The sequence below is a fragment of the Salvelinus alpinus genome, chromosome 29 (assembly GCF_045679555.1).
Source record: "Salvelinus alpinus chromosome 29, SLU_Salpinus.1, whole genome shotgun sequence".
In the NCBI taxonomy this organism is placed as follows: domain Eukaryota; kingdom Metazoa; phylum Chordata; class Actinopteri; order Salmoniformes; family Salmonidae; genus Salvelinus; species Salvelinus alpinus.
In genome coordinates, this window is record NC_092114.1 from 28,374,100 (window position 1) to 28,388,971 (window position 14,872).

General features: G+C 42.8%; 1 protein-coding gene across 4 annotated transcripts; it reads right to left on the bottom strand.

The window, feature by feature from the left end:
- Positions 1-821: 821 nt before the first annotated feature.
- On the bottom strand, positions 822-12,896 carry LOC139559455 (transmembrane protein 106B-like). Of its 4 annotated transcripts, XM_071375502.1 has the most exons (9): positions 12,338-12,896; positions 8,487-8,636; positions 7,883-8,073; positions 5,160-5,223; positions 4,824-4,983; positions 4,361-4,501; positions 4,035-4,084; positions 3,271-3,324; positions 822-2,974 (listed from the first exon to the last, which is right to left on the bottom strand). In XM_071375502.1, the coding sequence occupies exons 2-9, from the start codon at positions 8,564-8,566 to the stop codon at positions 2,833-2,835; spliced, it is 882 nt and encodes a 293-aa protein (XP_071231603.1). In that variant the 5' UTR covers positions 8,567-8,636; positions 12,338-12,896; the 3' UTR covers positions 822-2,832. The 4 variants fall into 4 exon arrangements, with proteins under 4 accessions (XP_071231603.1, XP_071231604.1, XP_071231605.1 ...); XM_071375503.1 differs by lacking the exon at positions 8,487-8,636 and having other exon boundaries at positions 12,338-12,892; XM_071375504.1 differs by lacking the exons at positions 8,487-8,636; positions 12,338-12,896 and adding an exon at positions 11,224-12,327.
- Positions 12,897-14,872: the final 1,976 nt, after the last annotated feature.

Below are 14,872 nucleotides of genomic sequence, written 5' to 3' on the forward strand. Positions count from 1 at the left end.
TTCACAGAAACATTCTTTTCATATTTGCTGTCAAAGCAAAAGACCCAACCTGACACACGCACCACACACACGACAGGCTGGGAGCAGCATAGGGTCAGCTGGCGGTAAGTGCTTTGCCCATGGGCACAATAGTCCTGGGTATAGAACATATTAAATTGAAGCCAGCTACACTCTGGATGCAAATTCCTCCAGATTTCCCTGTCTGCCCTGGGATTCAAACTCTGGTTACTAGCCTGGTCCAGGATCTATTGGTACTCTTGCTCCATTGCTGTCAAGCCAAACAACCTTGAGGCTACAGCCATGTTACAGCTCATCTGACAGTGTACAAGTCATTTACGAAACAAGTTTGCATCAACATGTCATCAGTAATATCAACTTACCATGTTCTAGCTGTAAGGCAAAAGGAAGATCATCTTCCAAATTGGGCTGAAAGTGCATGGTTACCAACGTACCTTCAGCCACCTAGGGAAATTAAATGTGCCAAATGCCACCCAAACAGGCTATTTATGCAGACAGGTGTTTGACGTCACATATGGTGTTTATGATGTAAAAACTGTCCCCACTGGCTGTCAACTGTCCCCATGGCAACATTGTGTGAGTTCACTTCTGCTCAGGAGACAAGTTTTGCAAACATGCATAGAGTCAGAATTCCAGTATGATTACAATTCTATGGGTTCATGAGTGCATTGTGAGTGAATTGTGATGTCACACTGATTCATGTGCTAATTTGCATGGGAGTGTTCCATTTCTTACCAGTTCCTCTGAGGCTGGATAAATAAAAAGGCATGAACGAAGACAGAAGAAAATACAAGACAGACAAATGAGATGTCGAAAACTTTATTCACACTTTCAGAAAGGGTAACCACGCAATAAAACTAGGTAGGACAAATCGTGATCAACCATTTTGAATGTATCATGATGAAAAGCAAACAATAAAAACACATCAACTACATTAAAAAAATGCTTGTATTTACATTTAGTCAAATACCGTTAATCAAAATAAATGTCAGTACCCCCACAGCAGAAGTAGACATTAGGAAAGAACAACTTAATCAGATAAACCACTCTTCTAGTTGATGTGTCAGTAGTACTGCAAGTCTTCACTCAATCCTAACATTCATTCAAAAGCTGATCCACTCTTCCATACAAGATTCATTGATTAGGAACAAATGACTGTACACATGTTAAATGTTGTGCTCTACGATAACCTAGGAAACGGCTAATTAGATACCTAGTAGTTTGCCGTTATGAGAATTCATAAAGATATTCAAGGTATATTTCTATGACAGAGGGTAGTTTATTTGAGTTGTACATTTCAAAAAGGTTTTCCGCAATGTCGGAAGGAATCATATTACAAATGTGGTATTAAATCTAGGTAGTTCTAAACTCTTCAACTGAGTTTGATATGCAGGGAAGTCATTTATCAAAAACGTACAAAGTCCCTTGCAGGTTATCCTCTTTATGCATGTAAAAACTAAGTTGGTCGAATTCAAGTCAGCAGTAGGTTGGTATCACAAAACATTATGCGAGTCCCTCGTAGGCACGAACTCAGAAGGAAGAGGTCAAATTCTGATAATGAATCACTATCAATCAATCTTGTTATTGTACCAATTGGGAACAGAGTGGTAGAAGGAACTTTTAATATCTTAATTTCTTTCAAATGACTCCATTTTAGGGACATAAGCCTTTCAATTCAATCAATGGATCACACATTAACACAGTTGGATCACCCAACAGAGGGTAATATTAGTAAACAACTGGTCCAAATCCAGATTGTACAGAGAGCCCTCTAGAGGAGAGCCCGGTCATTACAAGCTTATACATATGAGAAATGCCACATTCTGGCTTCAAACCAAACAGCACCCTATCCCCTATACCAGGGGTATTCAACTCTCTCTACGAGGTCCGGAGCCTGCTAGTTTTCTGTTCTACCTGATAATTAAATTGCACACACCTGGTATTCCAGGTCTAAAATCAGTCCCAGATTAGAAGGGAACAAAACACAGTGGAACTGGCTTCGAGGTCCAGAGTTTAGTTTGAGAAACCTATATAGCGCACTAGCTTTGGCTAGAGTCCTAGTAGTGTGTTCTATAGTCATAGGTGTCATTTCAGACTTGGCTCACTGTGCCTTTGACTTTTCAGCAGAATTAAATAATACACTAGATTCACCTGTCATAATAATACACATTATTAATGTGTTACGTGAGGTCTGACTTTGAGACTAGTTGACTGGTCCCAGATCGGTTGGTTCAACTCCTTCGACTATCATAGAGATACAGATTTGAGACCAGATTACTGAGAGAACTCTGAGGTTATCCTCATCCATAGACAGGATTATTAGTTCAGACAAGTGGTTTGGAGGAGTGTGGAGTGGCTTCATAACATTTTCCATTAACACAATGAGAAGTTGAATGTTAAATGCATTAATAAAGTGCATAATGGTTTGGTACTGAAACATTATGGTGTTTTTTAGACATTAAAAACAATTATTTTTGTCAGTAGACACATTTTCCCCTTCCACTGCACACCTGGCATATACTCCCAACACAATGGTAAGCGAACACAGAAATACATGACATCTACAGTGGGGTCTTCATTGGTAGACGGGTGGTGGAGGGAGAAACACAGTAATCCATCTACGGCTGGGGTGGCCAACTCTCCTCCAGGAGAGCTACTGGGTGCAAACGCGTATCCCTGTTCGAACATACCTTCTTCAACTGACCAGCCGTGTTAGAGAAGCCTAAACAACCAGTAGTTCTGCCAGATCTCTGATGTAAGACTAGCTTCCAAGGACCTTCTCCAGGTCAGGTCAGGTCAGGTAGGGCAAAGGGGTTACTCTGGGGGTATTGGGGCATTAGACACCTTGGGCTGGGCACCCCTCAGAGTGGTGGTGTTACCTCCACAGTCTACATACTGGTACATCTCCTGCGTGACCTGCTCCATGTGGCCAAAGTACATCGTCGTCACCGTCACCCTGGAAACAACAAGAGGATTTCACTTAATTGGCTTTTTTTTGTACCCTTTAGGACAATAACAAGCAGGGATGTGATCACATCCAGTCAATATAGAAACATACAGAAGAGGATATTGGATTAGGTCAATTTTCACTCTGGAAGGATAGAAGACGGTATCAGAAAAGTTCCTTATTAATAAGGGGAGGTCATTAACCACACAGAACAAGGTTGACTAACTGTTCTGAGTACATTAATACGTATTACATGGGAGCCAGGCTTCGGGGTCCTGTGAGAATGATAAAAGAGAGGTACTTACTGCATCATGACAACGATGTTGTGCACCTTTATGGTCTGCAGGCTGCAGTAATCACTAGAACACAGAAGAACAGACACTTCAGTCAGTTTCATGTGATGAGCAAAAAGTTACATTTGTCCACCAGCCGGCTCTTACTCTGTCGAACCGTCTGGTTTCATTGGGTTTCAGAAAGGGACTTGAATGGAGCCTATGGCAAGAGCGGGAAAAGGTCCCGCTGGATTTTCATTGGCTGATCTCTCAGTCCATCACCATCTAGCGTAACCCTTGAACCTCCCCTCCATGTTGTGGATTTTAAAGCAGGAGCAGCACAAGTGATTGGCTAAATAATGTACGAAGGGAGTTGGGGAAATCAGAAAGTATGCATCTAAGAATTTGTTTTCACATATAAACTTCATATGCCCAAATTCATCTAATCCAGCAATGGCAGGCTGTCCCTCTCCCGCCTCAGTTACAACATGCCCCTTTCAAGTCTGACTTTGTTCCACACCGTTTCCAGGCTCTATATGAGCCTGGGGACGAGGTTAAGCAAGAACTAAAAGCAGACTGCACACTGCAATCTGTACTCCCATAGGATTTATTGAAACAAAGTCTCGACCATTAGGGTCTTTATCAGGTTCAGTGTTCTCAAAAAGCTATGTGCTGTGCTGGGGTGTGCTGGGCTGGGGTGGGGTGTGCTGTGCTGGGGTGGGGTGGGCTGGGGTGTGCTGGGCTGGGGTGTGCTGGGCTGGGGTGTGGTGTGGTGTGCTGGGGTGTGGTGTACTTACTACATGTAGCTCATCTCATCTGCTAGAATGGTGGGAACCATGTAGTCAACCTGGGAACAACACACAGGGTTATGATCAAAAAGGTGACTAGGAGAAAGTACTTGAAGTGCCAAAATACATAATGTGACAAGTTGAGCAACTTAGGACCAGGAATAGAGGTCTGAGTCCACTAAAAATTTGCTATGGCTTGTTGGCTCTTGAATTTAGAGAAACTGGACTTTCTGCTGCATGTCCAATAATGATGACAAAGTTGTTACCACCATTTTTTACATTGTTGCTAGCGCCCTGTTAACACCTTGTTACCATGCTATTACAGAGTTGTGTACCTGCTCCATGCCCAGAGGACTGATAGCAGTGATGTTATTGATGCGGGACTTCCCGATCACCGTCTTGGAGAACTGGACCTGGGCTGTGACGTTGGACACCTCTACACTGTAGTAGTTGTTATTGGTGATGTTCAGAGTGTTCTGGAAGGAAGAGGAATACTTTGTCATTTTATAATCACAGAAATTTGTCTTTTAAATTTACCCTCAGAGAAACACACACACTGAGCAGTTTGAAGCCAGAGTTAGCCAGTGCAGCAAACCCGGAAGTTTAGGAGTTAATACAAAATTACAGGGGATGGCAGGATACCTAGAACTTGCAACATTTGTGACCAAACTCATTTGCCCAAACATGGCCAACTTTAGGAGGATAGTACAAGTTGATAAGGAAAAGCAGTCTCCTCCTGTGACTGTCCACAATGTGAACCAAATCATCATGTGGCTAGACCAGAGGAGAGAGGCTTACCGTCACGTTGAGATAGACAATCCTCTTGTCCTCGTCATAGGTGACGAAGATCGACTTGACGCCCACGTAGGAGACGTCTATGGTACGAGGGAACAGGAAGAAGACAGCCAGGCTGGACAGCATCAGACACACAACCACCGAGGACATCACATACAGTTTTCTGTGGAGAGGCGGGAGAACAAAAGGCAGGGTCAGAAGTTAAATAGCAGTTTGACAATGGCAGGGTACAAAGAACATTATAACAAGAAATGAATAGCTACTTGCACAGTTGCATCTGCAAGCATTATTGTGATGTTTAGCCTAGAGATACCAACCCAACAACGACATTCCACTTACGTTCTCCTGGGCCTGAGTCTCTGGTCACTGTATGGGATCAATGCTACAAGCTGGTTCTCCTGGCCTGCATAATGCAAGGAAACATTTACAACACTTAGGCTAATCATCGGATACAACTACAGCACAACATAACAGCAACACTAGGGATGTAACGATTCACTGATGGGCATCAGTCCCTGGTTCAATGGTTTAAGATACGAGTGCATCGGTTCGCAGGAGCCTAAACTGATCCAAACGTGGCATGAATCAGTCAGAAAACCGTTTAAAATGTTATGAATTGCCGGTTCACTAATGTTTTTTACTCATAACATATTATTTCCCTATACAAAAATACCTCAAACTTTTGTGACCGAATTGATGCGGCCTCTCCTTCAGTAGCTATTTAAATAAGCATGTCAGTCATTGACCTCCAAGTCAGATAACTGTACAGAGCTCAGCTGCTCGCACCAACGAGAGCCTCTAATATCTGCGCAGCACCTTCAGCATTCACATTATTGTAAAATGGCTTTGGCAATGTAAAATCATAGGCTTTATTAGTTGGGTGACTTTCCGATTGCCAGGTTCACCATAAAATAGTTTTGCTTTTAACAGTCAGTGCATTTGGTCATTTTTACATGAACAGGGGGGAGTTGTAATTTCATAACAAGAACACCATTTTTGTGAGCTGCACTGTAGGCCTATGGTCGGAGCGGGAGAAGAGCAGCTCTCCTCTGTAAAGTTCTAATGAAATCTGAAGCTGTGTTATATTAATTCACAGCAAGAACCTGACCGATAAATAATTTCACCAATATTATTGGCGAATAAGGCTATTTTACCAATTGATCGAAATCGGACAATATTCGATAAATTGGATGAGAAAGGACAGTTTATTTTTTTTACTTGATCATTAAGGCTAGGAGGCTTAAAGAAGAGGTTATTACAGGATAGCAGGAAAACACTCAGCTAAACCTCAGAGCTAGCCTGGTTCCAAATATGCATGTGCTTCAGGGAAGAGAACAGAGCTGTGAAGTAGCACAGTCAAGTTATTTGTTATACAGACATGAAGGAGTGACTTCACAGCTGCAGTGTTTTTCCTTTAAAACCCAGGGTTTTTTAATAACTGTGCCGGTGTGTGCATGTTTGTGTTCATGTTGTGTCAGAATCTGTGTGTGGGTTTTGGTCTGTGTTTCATCATGTGGTGTTCCTAGGTGTTGGTTGATTTTTCTCCTATGCTATTGGCACCTGTGTAGCCTTGGGTGGGGGAGGGAAAACAATTAAATCTAGAAAATAGTTTATTATCCATAAGACTTGTTTCATTAAATTGTGAAATAATCAATGACTGTTGTGAATATAGGTATATAATGATTATTGGCATTATGACAGTCAAAGGGAGAGGGAATACAAGTTCCAACAGAATCACCTATATTCAAAACAGCCTTACTGTCCTGACAGTTTCTCCTTAGGCTACAAAGCCCAGCGCGGAACCCATAGTTTTGGCACACAAAACAGAAAAGTATTTGAACTTTGGAACAAGATATTCATACACTTGTTTGAGGATATTACGGCATGTCACATCACACCCACCAGTGGAGACAGCCTGCTCTAGCAGTTGGTTTGAACCACCAACTGATAGCCTATAAACTTAGGGCTCAACCGATATGTAGTTTCACCGATATCATCGGTTGATATTGGCCTTTTACTGAAATATAGCTACAGTGGGGCAAAAAAGTATTTAGTCAGCCACCAATTGTGCAAGTTCTCCCACTTAAAAAGATGAGAGGCCTGTAATTTTCATCATAGGTACACTTCAACTATGACATCTATGATATCTCATTGTCACAATGTCACAAATTAACATTTGGAGCACAATGGCAATTTATGAGAACTTAGTGGGAAAATTTCACTTCTTCCTCACTGTAAAAACAGTAGGCTATAAATCGGCAGATATATATTGATATCGGTACATTTTGTCCTACCAAAAAAATCGTAGCTAAGTTCTATACATAAATATAAACATATTACTTTCTGAAAACATTTTTGATCTGATAAAATGACAAGTTAATCAGTGGATGATGGGGATTTCAGATAAAAGGGGGGGGACAAAAGGCCTAAATGCTCAGTCTGCCCTATGGCTCAGCTCAGCTGCCTGCACACCATATAATTAATTCTCTGACACACACACAGACCAAATCTCACAGATCCAGCTCAAAGAGGTCCAGCTCCTGACCTCCATCAGAATCAGATTTTAATTTTACAGAATCGATTCGTTCCACTTATCAAACCGAATCCTTCCAAACTAAAAGTATCGTTCCCGTATTGTGTCAGAGCTAATGTATTTATCTAGATACTTATTGAGTCCTGCTTGAAAGAAGAGATTCACATCCCTATGCAATACTGTACAACATTATCCATCAGAGGGGAAATTCACCAGGCTCCGGGGATAAAAATCATGAACCACAAATAACACAGCTTTGATTACAGTGAGTTTACGGGCAAAGCATAAGTCATTCATATGCCAAATTCAGTCATTGGTTCCCTCAAGCTAATAGAGTGATTCAGTCACACTATCCATTATCCACAAGAGAGCACCTTTGTGGTTTTATCACACACATCAACTGCAGTCTGACTATGACACTGAACAGAACAAAACTCTTACCCAGTCATATTCATTCAAATGGTATAGCATCTTAAATCCTGTTAACCTCTAGGTATCCGGTCTGTACATAGGTGTGTGTGTTTCTCACCTCTAGGTATCCTCCCAGTGCCCTGGCAGCTGGGACATGTGACGCTGTCCCGGCCTGTGAACTCTACGTAGGGGAACTGGGACACATCCTCTCTCTTCCCATCATCCTCCTGGCTGGTGGTCAGGCTGTCCTGGGAGTCTTTGTGGCATGCCTGCTTGGGCAGGAGGGAGAGGGCTTTCCCCATGGTGACGCTTGGAGGGTCAGAGGTTACCGGTTGGCGTTTGTTTGTCATGTTTGAGACAAACACACACAGCAAAAAAAAGAAACATCCTCTCACTGTCAATGGCGGTTATTTTCAGAAAACTTAACATGTAAATATTTGTATGAACATAAGATTATACAACTGAGACAAACTGAACAAGTTCCACAGACACGTGACCAACAGAAATTGAATAATGTGTCCCTGAACAAAGGGGGGGTAAAAATCAAAAGTAACAGTCAGTATCTGGTGTGGCCACCAGCTGCATTAAGTACTGCAGTGCATATCCTCCTCATGGACTGCACCAGATTTGCCAGTTCTTGCTGTGAGATGTTACCCCACTCTTCCACCAAGGCACCTGCAAGTTCCCGGACATTTCTGAGGTGGAATGGCCCTAGCCCTCACCCTCCGATCCAACAGGTCCCAGATGTGCTCAATGAGATTGAGATCCGGTCACGTCGCTGGCCATGGCAGAACACTGACATTCCTCACTTGCAGGAAATCAGGCACAGAACGAGCAGTATGGCTGGTGGCATTGTCATGCTGGAGATGAGCCTGCAGGAAAGAAATCACATAAGGGAGGATGTCGTCTTCCCTGTAACGCACAGCGTTGAGATGGGCTGCAATTACAACAAGCTCAGTCCGATGATGCTGTGACACACCGCCACAGATGATGACGGACACTCCACCTCGATCCCGCTCCAGAGTACAGGCCTCGGTGTAACGCTCATTCCTTCGACGATAAACGTGAATCTGACCATCACCCCTGGTGAGACAAAACCGCGACTCGTTAGTGAAGAGCACTTTTTGCTAGTCCTGTCTGATCCAGCGTCGGTTGGTTTGTGCCGGTGATGTCTGGTGAGGACCTGCCTTACAACAGGCCTACAAGCCCTCAGTCCAGCCTCTCTCAAACTATTGCGGACAGTCTGAGCACTGATGGAGGGATTGTGCGTTCCTGGTGTAACTCGGGCAGTTGTTGCCATCCTGTATCTGTCCCGCAGGTGTGATGTTCGGATGTACCTATCCTGTGCAGATGTTGTTACACATGGTCTGCCACTGCGAGGACGCTCAGCTGTCCGTCCTGTCTCCCTGTAGTGCTGTCTTAGGCGTTTCACAGTACAGCCGTTGCAATTTATTGCCCTGGCCACATCTGCAGTCCTCATGCCTCCTTGCAGCATGCCTAAGGCACGTTCACACAGATGAGCAGGGACCCTGGGTATCTTTCTTTTGGTGTTTTTCAGAGTCAGTAGAAAGGCCTCGTTAGTGTCCTAAGTTTTCATAACTGTGACCTTAATTGCCTACCTTCTGTAAGCTATTAGTGTCTTAACGACCGTTCCACAGGTGCATGTTCATTAATTGTTTATGGTACATTGAACAAGCATGAGAAACAGTGTTTAAACCTTTTACAATTAAGATCTGTGAAGTTATTGGATTTTTACGAATTATCTTTGAAAGACAGGGTCCTGAAAAGGGGACGTTTCTTTTTTTGCTGCGTTTATATACACACACACACAGTTGAAGTCGGAAGTTTACATACACCTTAGCCAAATACATTTAAACTCAGTTTCACAATTCCTGACATTTAATCCTAGTACAAATTCCCTGTTTTAGGTCAGTTAGGATCACCACTTTATTTTAAGAATGTGAAATGCCAGAATAATAGTAGAGAGTGATTTATTTCTATCATCACATTCCCACTGGGTCAGAAGTTTACATACTAATTGAGTGTATTTGGTAGCATTGCCTTAAATTGTTTAACTTGGGTCAAACGTTTTGGGTAGCCTTCCACAAGCTTTCCACAATAAGTTGGGTGAATTTTGGCCCATTCCACCTGACAGAGCTGGTGTAACTCAGTCAGGCACACGCTTTTTTCAGGTCTGCCCACAAATTTTCTATAGGATTGAGGGCAGGGCTTTGTGATGGCAACTCCAATACCTTGACTTTATTGTCCTTAAGCCATTTGCCACAACTTTGCTTGCAAGTATGCTTGGGGTCATTGTCCAATTGGAAGACCCATTTGCGACCAAGCTTTAACTTCCTGGCTGATGTCTTGAGGTGTTGCTTCAATATATCCACATAATTTTCCTTCCTGGCGCCATCTATTTTGTGACATGCCTCCTGCAGTCACTCCTGCAGCAAAGCACCCCCACAACATGATGCTGCCACCCCCGTGCTTCACGGTTGGGATGGTGTTCTTCGGCTTGCAAGCCTCCCCCTTTTTCCTCCAAACATAACGATGGTCATTATGGCCAAACAGTTCTATTTTTGTTTCATCAGACCAAAGGACATTTCTCCAAAAAGTACAATCTGTGTCCCCATGTGCAGTTGCAAACCGTAGTCTGGCTTTTTTATGGCGGTTTTGGAGCAGTGGCTTCTTCCTTGCTGAGCATTTTACTGATTATATATATATATATATATATACATACACACACTTTTGTACCTGTTTCCTCCAGCATCTTCACAATGTCCTTTGCTGTTGTTCTGGGATTGATTTGCACTTTTCGCATCAAAGTACGTTAATCTCTGAGCGGTATGACGGCTGCGTGGTCCCATGGTGTTTATACTTGCGTACTATTGTTTGTACAGATTAACGTTGTACCTTCAGGCGTTTGGAAATTGCTCCCAAGGATGAACCAGACTTGTGAAGGTGTGCAATTTTTTTTCTGAGGTCTTGGCTGATTTCTTTTCATTTTCCCATGATGTCAAGCAAAAGGCACTGAGTTTGAAGGTAGGCCTTGAAATACATCCACAGGTACACCTCCAATTGACTCAAATTATGTCAATTAGCCTCTCAGAAGCTTCTAAAGCCATGACATCATTTTCTGGAATTTTCCAAGCTGTTTAAAGGCACAGTCAACTTAGTGTATGTAAACTTCTGACACACTGGAATTGTGATGCGGTGAATTATAAGTGAAATAATCTGTCTGTAAACAATTGTTGGAAAAATTACTTGTACCCTGCACAATGTAGATGTCCTAACCGACTTAACAAACTATAGTTTTGGCAACAAGACATTTGTGGAGTGGTTGAAAAACTAGTTTTAATGACTCCAACCTAAGTGTATGTAAACTTCCAACTTCAACTGTATATACACATACCGAAATGCCACGATAATAAAAGCATTTTAAATCATATACTGTACCTTTGTTTTCTTCAAGAGTACCTTGTTGGGAAAAGTCCCACAATAAATGTTTTCAAAAATGTTCGTTAACTAAGTGACGGCTTTCATCCCTATATGTTGTCTTACTGGATGCCTATTAGAACAGGGCTAGATAAAAAAAAATAAAAAAGCCTTTACTGTACAGCCAGCAGTAGCTCTCCAGGAGGAGGGTTAGCCAACCAATGATGTGCTCGTAGCTAACGTTACACATCAATCGGGATTTGACAAACTAAGGCAGAAATAGAAGTTAGTTAGCTATCTAGACATTGATTGGGTAACATTGGCAGGCTGGCTTCTTCAAGTCAACAAGAAATTGCCAAATAACAAGGTCTATAGCTAGATAAGTTAGCTAACATGATAACGGGATTTGGCTAACAAACGGGCAAGTTAATCTTTGTTTAATTCACTGCTCCACTCCTCATCGTGCCAATTATGCTAACTAGCTAGTTATATGGCATTGCCATTAATTAAAATTACTCATCAGTTAGCAAGAAAGTCAGTTGACTGTCGACTTGTTTGTAAACTAAGTTAGCTAGTAAATGCACTATCATAACAAACTGGATAACTAGCTAGCAGAAAATGGAAGCAAAAGGATAACGTTAGGAGGTTATTTAACGATAGCAGCTGTTAGCGGGTGGGTATAAATTGTGTTACGTTCCAACAGGAATATGTTCCAAAAACTTGGTAAAGTACAAGGTTGCCAACAAACAACGCATATATAAAGTAGCATGCTCAATTCGCCTAGCTAACTAGCTGCCGAATAGGCATCAACTCACAACGTAGCCTATTCTTAATGTTTGTCCATAGGCTACCAGAGTAATGACAGACATTTTTTTCGGAATAAACGTGGTGAGTGAAAAACGTAATGAAATAGCCCACTCCCTACCCGGTATCTTATTCTGCCGCTATACAACCTTGTTATTTAGTTTTTGGAACAGATTCCTGTTGGAACGTTCCAAAGCATACCCACCCGCTGCTAGCTAGCATCAGCAAAGCAGGTCAGTCTTGTTTGCTATATGCGCTGGAATAAAATGTATTTAACAGCATACTAACTATTTATTCTACGGTGACGTGAAATTATTATTGTCCGTCTTACCAGAAAACGAGTTGTGTTTTTCCTAGCAATCCTTTCAGGTCATGCAGTTCTTGTTGTCAACCAACCTGACATGCGCAGTACGTTTCAGATGATGAGTAGTCAGAAAATAAATACACGTTTTAGTCACCTCGGACAACGGGATACAGCTAGAAGGGATCCAGTTTTTGTCAATTTAATACGTTTTAGCTAACCCTAACCAGCTACGTTAATTATCCTAACCTGCTACGAAAAGTCAAATCTGACGTTATTTGACAAAAGCTGGATCACTTCTAGCCATGACCCGGTCAAATCCACAACTTCGCGTTCGATGTTGCAAAGTAGTTTTTGTCGATTGGTCTTCCCACTAAATTTAAAAACATATCAAGTAGAAGAAAGTACTTCTACATGTCCTTGTTACGTTTTGAGGTAATAATGTTAAAAAGCAGTCCTATGCTATTTCAGGCATTCCTATGACTAATACATGTCCTCCAAAATCAGCAAATTATCTTAAATTGTCGCTACAATTGTAGACCTACTGATTTGAAATGTTCATATTCATTACCAGGCAAAACGTCAGTATAGAGACAAAGTGGAGTCGCAATTCAAAGGCTCAGACACCAGACATATATGGCAGGGTCTACAGCCAATCACGGACTACAAAGGGAATACTAGCCACTTCTCAGACACTGACGTCTTGCTTGTTAACCCTTGCAAGGCTACTGGCCCTGACGGCTGGCTGGAGTGTTTACAGACATATTCGCTCTCCCTATCCCATTCCATTGTCCCCACATGCTTCAAGATGTCCACCATTGTTTCTGTACCCAAGAAAGCAAAGGTAACTGAACTACATGAATATCAACCTGTACCACTCACGTCTGTCATCATGAATTGCTTTGAAAGACTAGTCAAGGATCATATCACCTCCACCTTACCTGCCACCCTAGACCCACTTCAATATGCTTACCGCTCCAATAGATCCACAGACTATGCAATTGCCATCGCACTGCACACTGCTCTAGCTCATCTGGACAAGAGGAATACCTATGTAAGAATGCTGTTCATTGACACAGCATTCAACACCATAGTACCCTCCAAGCTCATCATTAAGCTTGAGGCCCTGGGTCTGAACCCTGCTCTGTGCAACTCGGTCCTGGACTTCCTGATGGGCCGCCCCAGGTGGTGAAGGTGAAGGTAAGAAAAAAACACCTCCACTTTGCTGATCCTCAACACTGGGGCCCCACAAGGATGCGTGCTCAGCCCCCTCCCGTACTCCCTGTTCACCCATGACTGCGTGGCCACGCACACCTCCAACTCAATCATCAAGTTTGCAGAAGACACAACAGTAGTAGGCCTGATCACCAACAACGATGAGACAGCCTACAGGGAGGAGGTGGGGGCCCTGGTAGTGTGGTGCCAGGAAAATAACCTCACCCAATGTCAACAAAACAAAGGAGCTGATCTTGGACTTCAGGAAACAGCAGAGGGAGCACCCCTCTTCTACATTGATGGGACCGCAGTGGAGAAGGTGGAAAGGTTCAAGTTCCTCTGCGTACACATCAATGACAAACTGAAATGGTCCACCCACACAGACAGTGTGGTGAAGAAGGCGCAACAGCGCCTCTTCAACCTCAGGAGGCTGAAGAAATTTGTGTTGGCACCTAAAGCCCTCAAACTTTTACCGATGCACAATTGAGAGCATCCTGTCGTGCTGTGTCACCGCCTAGTACTGCACCCCCGCAACCGCAGGGCTCTCCAGAGGGTGGTGCGGTTTGCCCAACGCATCACCGGGGGCAAACTACCTGCCCTCCAGGACACCTACAGCACCCGATGTCACAGGAAGGCTAAAAAGATCATCAAGGACAACAACCGCTTGAGCCACTGCCTGTTCACCCCGCTATCATCCAGATGGTGAGGTCAGTACAGGTGCATCAAAGATGGGCCGAGAGACTGAAAAACAGCTTCTCTTTCAAGGTCAGAAGATTAAATAGCCATCACTAGCACATTAGCGGCTGCTGCAGTGCCTTGCAAAAGTATTCATCCCCCTTGCCAATTTTCCTATTTTGTTGCATTACAACCTGTAATATAAATAGATTTTTATTTGGATTTCATGTAATGGACATACACAAAATAGTCCAAATTGGTGAAGTGAAATGAAAAAAATAACTTGTTTAATAAAATTTGAAAGGGAAAACTGGTGCGTGCATATGTATTCACCCCCTTTGCTATGAAGCCCTCAAATAAGATCTGGTGCAACCAATTACCTTCAGAAGTCACATAATTAGTTAAATAAAGTCCACTTTTGTGCAATCTAAGTGTCACATGATCTGTCACATGATCTCAGTATATATACACCTGTTCTGAAAGGCCCAGAGTCTGCAACACTACTAAGCAAGGGGCACCACCAAGCAAGCAGCACCATGAAGACCAAGGAGCTCTCCAAACAGTTCAGGGACAAAGTTGTGGAGAAGTATAGATCAGGGTTGGGTTATAAAAATAACCCACCAAAACTCACGGACCAGGCAAGGAGGGCATTAATGAGAGAGGCAACAAAGAGAC

Coding starts and splice junctions, on each gene's coding strand:
- LOC139559455 (XM_071375502.1), bottom strand. CDS start 8,566: ATGTCAGTGTTCTGCCATGGCCAGCGACGTGACCGGATCTCAATCTCA. Junction 8,074..8,486: donor GGGACCTGTTGGATCGGAGG/GTGAGGGCTAGG, acceptor TGACCCTCCAAG/CGTCACCATGGGGAAAGCCC. Junction 3,325..4,034: donor GATGAGATGAGCTACATGTA/GTAAGTACACCA, acceptor TCTGTGTTCTAG/TGATTACTGCAGCCTGCAGA.